This window comes from Lissotriton vulgaris, chromosome 3_2 (genome assembly GCF_964263255.1).
Source record: "Lissotriton vulgaris chromosome 3_2, aLisVul1.2, whole genome shotgun sequence".
Lineage (NCBI taxonomy): Eukaryota > Metazoa > Chordata > Amphibia > Caudata > Salamandridae > Lissotriton > Lissotriton vulgaris.
This window is the reverse complement of record NC_141690.1, coordinates 144,560,524-144,570,797: the sequence shown is the minus strand read 5'-3', so window position 1 is coordinate 144,570,797 and position 10,274 is coordinate 144,560,524. Positions and strand designations below refer to the sequence as shown.

The following is a 10,274-nucleotide window of genomic DNA, read 5'->3' as shown; positions in this document are numbered from 1 at the left end:
GTTTCTATAAAGTTTAAATATGTTTTATATATATGCCAAGGTGTATTGAAGAATGAGTGGGTGTATAAGTGTCTGGGTGGAGGATTTAATAGGTGTGTGACTGACTGTATAAGTAAGTGAATAATGGTGTCTAAGGCTCCCTGTTTTCTGTTTTTATGGATTTTTACAGATAAATACAGACAGAAAACAATCTGTTTTCTGTCTGCATTTATTTTTTTAAGGTGGATAAATACAGAAAATGGTGCTTCTTTAAGTGAACTTCCGGGCTGTCTTTCATAAATTATATCCCACCAGTTGAACAGCTGGACAGCATGGTAAATTAAAAACAGGATGACATTTTTTTAAAATGGCATATGTCCACATACATTTGTGGTATAATGCTAATATTTACCAGTGGATGCATTTTTATGTAATATTTAGCAGCTTAAATAGCTAAAACACGACAGACATCAAAGTATAAGTGTGTGTCAAGCAGTTAAATAAATATGGAAATGTACAGTTTTACAACTTCATTTTTACACGAAGCACTAAATAAATATGGATAAATACAGATAAAATGGCCAAAAAATAAATATGGATAGATACAGACGGAAATGTTTAAAAAAAAAATACCATAAAACCGGGAGCCCTGATGTGTCTTACTGAATGCATGGGTTAGTGACTAAACTGTGTGATGAATTTTGTTGCTCGTGCTGCATCGCCAAATGTGATGCAGTGTGTGCAACGAAATTCTTTTTTTAAATTTGTTTGTGTACTTACCTCTGTGCGGCCGTATATCGGAGTTTACTTCCACCCACCTTGCCCCTCCCCCGCCCTATATCAGCGCCCGGCAGCACTCCCACCATGGGCCGCTACTGATCTGTGGTAAAAGTTTGCGCTGTAATGGTAATGCATTGTAATGGTATATGCGTTGTGATAACCGTGTTGTAATGGCACACATTGTAATAGCAAGCGGTTTAACATCATACAACTTTGTGATGTCCTTTGTTCCACTTTGGTCTTGCCTCCCTAGTCTACAGCGGGACATAGTACAGGTCCGTGCTCCAGCGGTTTGGGATCTCTCTTGGTCCACTTCATGACCATCACTCATCTTGGTTCGTGCCTCGGCTGCAGGGCATTCGTGGCTACATGCATAGGAGGGCGTGACTCCCTGCTGTTTTTGGTTGAGGGGCAAATCTGCCGATTTTAATCCTGAATTTCTGATAGGCGCCAGGTTTGGCACAGTGCTCCCCGGAGTGTGTCCCAGTGTAGCCGCCGCCGCCATGCCCTTCACCATTTCATTCTTTTAGTGTGTCGTGCATAGGTTATTGAGTTTGTGTTGGTACTTTATGTAAGTGGGTGAATGCAAGAATGAGTCAGTGGATGAATGTTTCAGTGGATGAATGTTTGCACATGTGGAAAGATGCGTAACAAAGTGAACGCATGACTTACTGAGTGCCTAAACCCATCAGTGACATAAAAGGCACTTTAATTCGAAAGTCAGGGTTATTAACTTTGCCAGTGCTTGTTTACAGCATTTCATTTCATTGGAAAATCTAAGGCATGCACGGATTTTGGCATTGCTTGAAACCGAGGCTCAGGAGTAAGCAGCGTGATGGAACATGGCCAAAATGTTGTGCTTTTTCCCCCGTTTACATCCTATCGCGGGCAGTATAAATGAATGCACACGGTCATTGAATCCATCACTTTTCAGCAGGATTTCGAACTGGAAACAGCGTGTTTCGGATACTCCCGCACAATGAGGCTGCTGTTCGCCATCGCTGTAGTGAGCGTAGCGTTTCTCGGCGCGTCTTCTGCTCCTCCGACGTGTTATTCCAGAGTCTTGACTCTGAGTAAAGAAATCATGGACACTTTTCAAATGCTGCAGAAATCTGTCCCAGTGGTGAGTATTTTTAAATAGTTGATATGAAAGGGGGGGTTTTGTCCTCTATTTTGACATTTTTAAATTAAAGAAAGCACTTGCTGAAATGTGTTTCGCTTTTATTTGTATAATAGGGGCCTTGCATGGAGGCAGTTCCTAATCTGTACTTGGACATACATGTAAGTATACGATTTGATGTGGGACCTTCGTAGGCAAGTTTGGTATTTTTAGATTAGCATTTTCTAGCTGCAGCTGAGTGACTCCAAGTGTTGTGAGATTCTGCTTATTAATAAAATATGAATTGTTTTTACTATAGCACTATTACCTTGATAATGTATGTATTCTACTGCTTGAAAATTAAGATCTTTTTAGTTGGGGTTTGTAAAAGCAGACACGTTAACCTGTTCTTAAAAAATGTTAAAATAAGTTAGTAGCACGCTAGAAAACGTATATAAATATGGATATATACATAAAAGTGCACGAAATCACACCCACACACGTGTCACCCTCCATAATCATAATAGTTTCATTGATGAATGCTGGTTTCATTTACATTTATAATCTTTCAATATGTATTTGACTTAAATACCAAGGGCCTTATTTATGAAGGCCTTGCACCGCCGGTGCGTCACTTTTAACATGGGAAAAAGTGACGCACCGGTGGCGCAAGGCTTTCATAAATGAGGCCCCATGGGTCACATTTATTTTTGCTGGAAAAGAGGTGTGTGAGCGTGCGTGCGTGCGCGTGTGTGTGTGTGTTCGTGTCCTAGTGACATCATAAACCATAAGGCGGATGGCCGAATGATTTGCAAATGTCACCAAAACTCTGAGCGAGTAATATGGGGCCATATTACACGTCACTCATTATTTATTTTTTATATTGCATTCTTATTGCCAGGTAGTTAGGAAGAAAAGCGGGTTTCTTTAAGCCACTGATTGCATTTAGAATGTTTAGGTTTTGTTTTGCTTTCATTAATTCATTTTTTATTAAACAACAGATGGTTGTGAGTGCTGATGGAACTATGTGATTTTGTGACTAGAGTGTTTAATGCAAATTATGTATTTACTGTTTTTTGCCACATAATTTTCAGATTTCTCAAAAACTATGTTTGTAGTTCAAATGAATGAAACTAATACGGCTGGAGAATGTGCGGCATTATTTGTATTTTCGCCTCATAATGTAGCTAATCTTGCGGCATAATTTGTTCTTCCAAACCTCATAATCCGAGGAGACCATACAGTGGTAAAACTCCGCAGATTGGTTTGGGGTTGCCATTAGCATGAGGAAATTCAAAGGGAACACACATATTTATTTATTTATGTTTTTATTTATTCTCACAGTACAGCAAAACTAACCAGAAGACACAATTTACTGCTTGACAGACTGCATGTTACAGTGACTTTACTCAGAAAAACAATTCTGCTAATACTCACAGGCCCCTTTAAAGTGATTTTGCTTCACTGCATACAAGTCATAGCTTGCATCATGGTCTTTATAAAATGCATTATTAAAATCATGAAAAATCGCCACAGCATAAACCTTAAATGCAAGTTTGGAGAGTGTTAGATGCTATTTATTACCTTTTTTGAGAGAAGGGCATCGTGCCATAATGGAGGCATTGGCTGTTCCCAACACTCAACTTTACTAAAAGATAGGACATTGCACTGCACATCTGCTTATGTGCTATATATTTAGATAGTATCGATTAAGAAACTTGGCCATATTCTTTTATATGGACTCTAGAAAAAAGGCAATAAAGTATTTAAAAAAATATATAGTATTAGATCAGCTCTCCTCGCGTGCTTGTAGCCAATGCCTAAATGTGTAAAATATTACGTGACTGTGTCCACAGTTTGTCCCAGGAGCCCTGAGGCAGTGCAGACGTATTTCGGGATTGCCGAATACCAAGGCTGATTGCTATTGATTTCACCTCATGAATATTTTTCCACCAACCCGCCCCTTTATTTCACTTTTAGGCCTTGCTTTCTGCCCTTGTCACTGCTTTTCTTTTTTTCTCTTCCTCCTTTTGTGTTTTACTCTCTTGTCTCTGGTCAAAGTTTCATGAGGGAAAGCAGTCCCCAAAAGTGATGGCTGGTGGGCTCCACCTGCAACCACGGCTCAAACTAAGCTACTTACAGCGCCCTGAAACGATCATGTAGCAAAAAAAAGTTAAAATCGCTTAAATAAATAGTATCTTTCATAGCGAGGAAACAGAGAAAAGATTAGATAGAGAAGTATTCGTCCATCTTTCGAAGGTTATTTAAAGTTTCCAGAGTGCTTTCAATATCGGGAAGTATACTAATAAAAATAACATTTGCTTGATGTTCATTTACTCCTAATCTGTGCTCGGCCTATACAATGCGTGATGGGCTTCATATACGGTAAAAGAACAGACTTTCTGCACAGTTTACCGTGTGACAATGTAAGGCACAATGTGACAGTCATTTATTGATTAGAGAGAGTCTTACATATCCAGCCACCTACCTGTTGTATGCATGAAAACATAGCTTTCTTCAGTTTCCCTCCATTCTTTATTATCCACTACAAAATGCTGTGTATCTTGCGGCTCAAAAATACACCGCAGGGATTTTCTTCCATCATTCTTCCATCAGCACCGGCCAAGTTCAGAGTGCTTTTATTTTTGTAACCAAGCACTGTTCCTTGTTTTCCTTTTACTAACACTTTGTTTTTCAGTTTTTTAATTTTTTTATTTCACATAACTTTGATGATGGGATGACGCATATGTTCTCTATTACTGTCATATAGTAACACTTGCAGGTAACTGCACGTTTGTAAAACGCTTCTTCACCTATTCCATATCTTTGGATTTGGAAGGGAGAAAATAATCAAGTTGCAATGTCAGTGTGGCCATAACCATGGAAGTAAAGCCAGAAATGCGTTCAATATTAGCCACTTCGTGTATTGGTTCAGTAATTAACCACTTAGTGGCGAAAGGACTGTGTCACGATACAAAAGAAACATAAATGGCATTGGCTTTCTTATAAGGCACACACAGACAGAGAACACTGATGGAGTCTAATAAACAGAAGGGTTGATGCGAAATATGGGCACACATTCCAAAATTACAGGCGCAGATAGGACATGTTCAAAGAGGCGCCGCACATGCTCGCTCTGCACATAGCCAAATGCATGTATACTTGAGGTAGCTATTTCACTCAAATTAAATAAACTATGTGAAACAAAATTATGAATCTCAGGTCATGCCCCAGTGACATCAGTCTTAGATGCTGGGCCATCGAGACTGAAAACAGAAGATATGGTTTAGCCTTCAAGGCATACCTTAGCGGTCTTTCTGAAAAGCTTTTACATTTCTGACATGTGGTTGGTGGCGAACCCAAGCGTATGAACCAATCAAAAGAGGTATATGACCTTGACTTTGAATGCTCTACATCAGGAGTCATTACATTAAATCGTGGAAGTGACATAGTGCCCACACCGTCATCTGCTCCTCCTTGCATTTTAACACTTGCCCATATAATGATTACAAAGGACACATTGTTATGGGTAAAGAACTGCTGCAGGTTTATTTCCATACAACAAACAGTATGACGTTTAAGTGGGTTATTTTACGGGCGATCCAGGGCAGGCAGCCCCTTGCTGCCCCGCCTGCCTTATGAGCCAGCCGGCACGGTGGGTCGACGCCCGGACAGTGCAGCCTTTGCTGATCCCCTTACGGATCACGTGATCATGTCTTATACTCCCGCCCCTTTCAGGGCGGAGCGTGGTATGGCACACCCCCGGTTGGTCAGGCTCCCCAACCGCCCGAAGGACTAACGGTGCGCCGTCGTGGTTTTCCCGGAACCTCCCTGCGGCTCCAGGTCTTTGGCTCAGGCACCCTTACTGTGCCAGGCAGAGGTACCCTTACTGTACCGGTCTGCCGCAGAGGTACCCTTACTGTGCCCGTCTGCCTCAGATCTCCCTGTAACTCCGCTTGCAACACAAAAGAAAACATTAGAACGTCCAAATCAGCATGCCCCCTGCCCAGCTGCTGGGTACAAGGATAGGGTGGGTGCCGCGAGGCAGGCAGGCGCAGGACGACCGAAACAGAGGCCGGACCGGAAGCAGCCGGGAGGGCCAAACGGCCGACAGAGAGGTGGCATACTGGGCGGCTGGGGCCTAAGTACCTGTCCTGCCCCCCCAACGCGCCCTCCCCCGGATGCACGTCACTGGTGCACCCGGCCGGTGGAGGGGATGGTGCACTGCCAGGGCCTCCCCCTCTACGAGGGCTGGAGGAGGGGTGGGTGCTTCGACTAATGGCCACTAAGGGGGCTGCCCTGCTGATGTCCCCCTGTGGGGGACGCGGGCAGCGGCATAGTGCCCACACTGTCATCCGCTCCCCCTTGCATTTTAACACTTGCCCATATAATGATTACACAGGACACTTTGTTATGGGTAAAGAACTGCTGCAGGTTTATTTCCATACAACAAACAGTATGACGTTTTAGTGGGTTATCTTACGGGCGATCCAGGGCAGGCAGCCCCTCGCTGCCCCGCCCGCCCTATTAGCCAGCAGGCACGGTGGGTCGACGACCGGACAGTGCAGCCTTTGCTGATCCCCTTACGGATCACATGATCATGTCTTATACTCCTGCCCCTTTCAGGGCGGAGTGTGGTATGGCACACCCCCGGTTGGTCAGGCCCCCCAACCGCCCGAAGGACTTACGGGGCGCCGTCGTGGTTTTCCCAGAACCTCCCTGCGGCTCCAGGTCTTTGGCTCAGGCACCCTTACTGTGCCAGGCAGAGGTACCCTTACTGTACCGGTGTGCCGCAGAGGTACCCTTACTGTACCCGTCTGCCTCCAGATCGCCCTGTAACTCCGCCACAGCTCTGGAGGAGGCTACCGTCGATGACAGAGCCCCCCACCTCTGTGTCCCCTACTTGCATCCCACAGCTTCAAGGGCATCATGCACGTGTAGGAGAAACATATCCATCCCGACTTAACCACATTGACCGGACAACCTCATAGTTATGTTCAAATTATCCCGGCGCCCCTAGCAATGGGGTCACAGCAGGTATGAAGGAGTAGTGCAAGGTGTCCCTCCTAAAACATTGCACAATTCGTGAAGTGCCACCTACAGTTGGCCGGACCCTGTTGTCCACCTGTGACCCTAGATCCTTATGATAGTAATGGTGTTGAACTACAAGGTAGTGGGTGACATGTCTAGCTATATCCCTTTCATGGTGGATTCGCTGGGGACCCACCAGTGTCCCTGCCAAAGCTGTTTCACCCACTTCAGCTCCAAATGCCCTAGCCCGTCCCTCAAAGACACCTTACAGCCCGAAATCCCCCGCTGACTTGTGAGGGGGGTTAGGGCCCAGCACCCCCTTCTATGTTACTAACCTTTATCTTCTTAACAAAAAAGGGGGCCCCAGCTGGTTTGAGCAGCTATCCCGCCCTGGCGATGCGCAACCACGGCCATTTCCCACCTGGGGACTATCCTGCCATGGGATAAGTGACCTAGAAACAGGTTTCCATGTGTCCATGTCGTAGCAGGGGGAACCACATGAACGCAAACCCTTGACCCTTTTATGGGCAGTCGGACCGCCAAACAACCTTCTACAAACATTGTAGCCAAACTATGTTGACCCCACGTTCTCCCCATGTTCTCGCACCGCAACCATAATTTCACTGGCCGCTACCCCCACTGCCTAGCTCCCTGGCATTTGCCAGGTGTTATTGTCTGCTTGAATGGACTTGACCCTCCATCACTTGGTGCGTGCTAGCCCTTATGTGATCACCTTGGTTGACCAGGTCCCCGTCTGGCCGCAAGCTGGCTAAGCCACTGCGGAAATCACCCACCTGTGAAGGACGACCAGGCTACCTCCCTTGGCATCCCGTCCCTCCAACACCAGGCTTACCTCTGAGGCAAGGCACTAATTGTCTCCAACATGCGTATAAGGCTAGTTGGGACCTTCTTAGGCAATCACCCTTCTAGTACACCGTGCTGAGTAACTATTAATGTCTGTCTCTTGACCCGTTATCCTGATAGGGCACTTGTTGGACCTACGGTGGCTATTGCCAACCGTATATATCAAGCTGGGCAACTTGGGACACTACTACTTACTCACTGTGTACCCCGGCGTGGAGATGCTGCCTACGATCTCTCCACCTTGGATCCTGAATAACGACCAAAATAATCTGACTCAGGCCGAACGATTGCTAGTGCACCTAGCCAAGCCCTCCACTGCCTGTGGACCCCAGCAGTTCATCCTAGACTGAGGTTATTAGCTGCCCACATCGGACCCTACAAGTGAAACCCCGCCAAATCAAACGCAGGCCCTCCTGCTGCGACACAACCCCATCTGGGCGACAGCGTGCCAATAAGTGTCTAAATTATTCTGGACACCAGGAAATAACAAACCAATATCCAGAGGCAGTTGTCACCAATGCTCTTGACTTACTCCGTGGCCGTTGTAGCAGTCCTCTCTGAAAGCCAGGCAGTGCTGTTTCGTGACAATTGAGGGACGGTGCCTGCGCACCAGAAAGAACCACCCTTAAATTAGAGCGCCGATGGACATGCTGCAGAAAAGAGCAGTGGCGGGCCAAAACAGCACTTACGGGAGTCCGGCTGGACTACCTCACCTTGTGTTTTTACAAGTTACCAAGTGACAAGAGTGTACCCCGCAACTAACTAGTCGGGAAAAATGGGTTGGGCCCCTCCCCCTTGTGTGCCACTGGTGGCTTGTCATGACAAAATGGATAGAAATGTTATATCTAGTGCTAACAGGTATATCTTCACACAACGCTCAGAGGAGTTAAACAAGAGGAGAATTCCCATAGCTTATTAACACAATTCTACTGGCTGCACTTAGTAACTGGTGCACTCCTCCGCGCCCTATCAAGTGGATGCGTAAGCAACGCCTGCTAGTAACATATGCCCGAGCTAATTTGCCACATATATCCATGTAACTACCCTTTATTCCATGTCAAAGGGGCATGCCCCCTAACACTATAGTGCAATCAACCTATATCCTGTCCTCATTGTGAGGCTCCCTGGTGCATCCGGGCCAAAGCAATTAACTATTTTGCTATATAGGAGGCTGTAACTAACGTGACCGTTTCAAGTAACCCAATTGTGTATTGCTGGGTCTAACAAGGCAGGGGTAAAGTTTGTTTGGGTCTCTCCCCTGCAACATTCAAATTTATGTTGTGAACCAGGTCTAATGTAGTGCTACATGAATGAAAAATCGCCCTGTGGACACTGTGTACAATGTCGGTAAAGACAGGGCAGTCCCTGCATCCCCTGTGTGTTGACCCATCCAGTTCCCCTCCTGCTTAATAGCTGTAGTGATATCCCAGGTAACCCTACCTGCTGCCCAAAAGTGACCCTGGGTGTAGAACCAATCCTGCCTAGGATAGCTTTGTAGCCCCTGGAATTGCTAGCCCTCCCACGGAATGTGTGAAATGGGCATGCCTGTATCTTGGGGTACTGGCGGACATATAAATATGCAGTACTTGTGATATACCATGCCCTTAATACATATGCTAGAACTTCGCGTGCTGAATATAACGCGGAGCATGCCCAAACAACTGCCCCCTGTGAGGTGTGTTGTTCTCCATCGCTGTTCCTGCATTTGAGACAACCCATCCCATAAAAGCCCTGCCCCCTCCTAACCCAATTGAATTCTGCAATGGTACAGGGGTCCTAACTGCCGCCACACTACTAAGGCCACGCCTGTTTGTCATTTACTAGAACTAGGCCGCCACACACCTCAAAAAGAGTTGTGTGAGGAAAAAACAACGCTCAGTGGCCTACCAAACTGGCCTCCAAGTACTTCTCCTGCCAGGACAATTCTATTGTCAGCCCTCTCTATTATCTGCCGGACGACCTTAATATAGTAAATACCCTTGTCCTTGATTATGGAAGAGGCCTTCCAGTGAACTTGTATTTTGAGAGTCTGCCATTTGTGCAGTATAATCCTTCTACCCGTGTTTGGTACTCTATTATAACATGCACACTTAACTTTCCTATGTAACACCTGTTTGCTACCACTTACATTGATATTTGTTCCGGAACTTGCACAACTGCCACCATTGCCTATGTAACGGCTATTCTACTTGTACTTGTTATGCATTTGTACTTTGTACACATGTCACTTTCTTCCTTTGCACACATGTCACTTAACGTTTTTACTTTTGTCATGTGTTCACATATAGTGCTCTCATCTAACATTTCCGTTCCTATCGTGACACGCACTGGCACCTTAGGGTAGGGTCCGCGCTCTAAGGAAGCATAAAAAGGCGTGTACATGACTGTTGGCTGATGCGGGGCCTAAAACAAGACAGTAACCCGCTTCCCCCGCAACCTAGTCGACCGCTTTTGCTGAAGGGCGCCATCATCTCCCATTGTCAGCAAAGACCTCACACGCTGCCATGCCTTGTCTGGGTAA

General features: G+C 45.6%; 1 protein-coding gene across 1 annotated transcript in view; it reads left to right on the top strand.

Moving 5' to 3' along the window:
* Positions 1 to 1,701: 1,701 nt before the first annotated feature.
* CYTL1 (cytokine like 1) overlaps positions 1,702 to 10,274 on the top strand; it is a 67,075-nt gene continuing 58,502 nt past the window's right edge. Inside the window, exons 1-2 of the mRNA XM_086964100.1 lie at positions 1,702 to 1,882; positions 1,996 to 2,040. Coding sequence (XP_086820226.1) covers positions 1,739 to 1,882; positions 1,996 to 2,040 — 189 coding nt within the window. The 5' untranslated portion in view covers positions 1,702 to 1,738. The remainder of the gene's footprint in view (positions 1,883 to 1,995; positions 2,041 to 10,274) is intronic.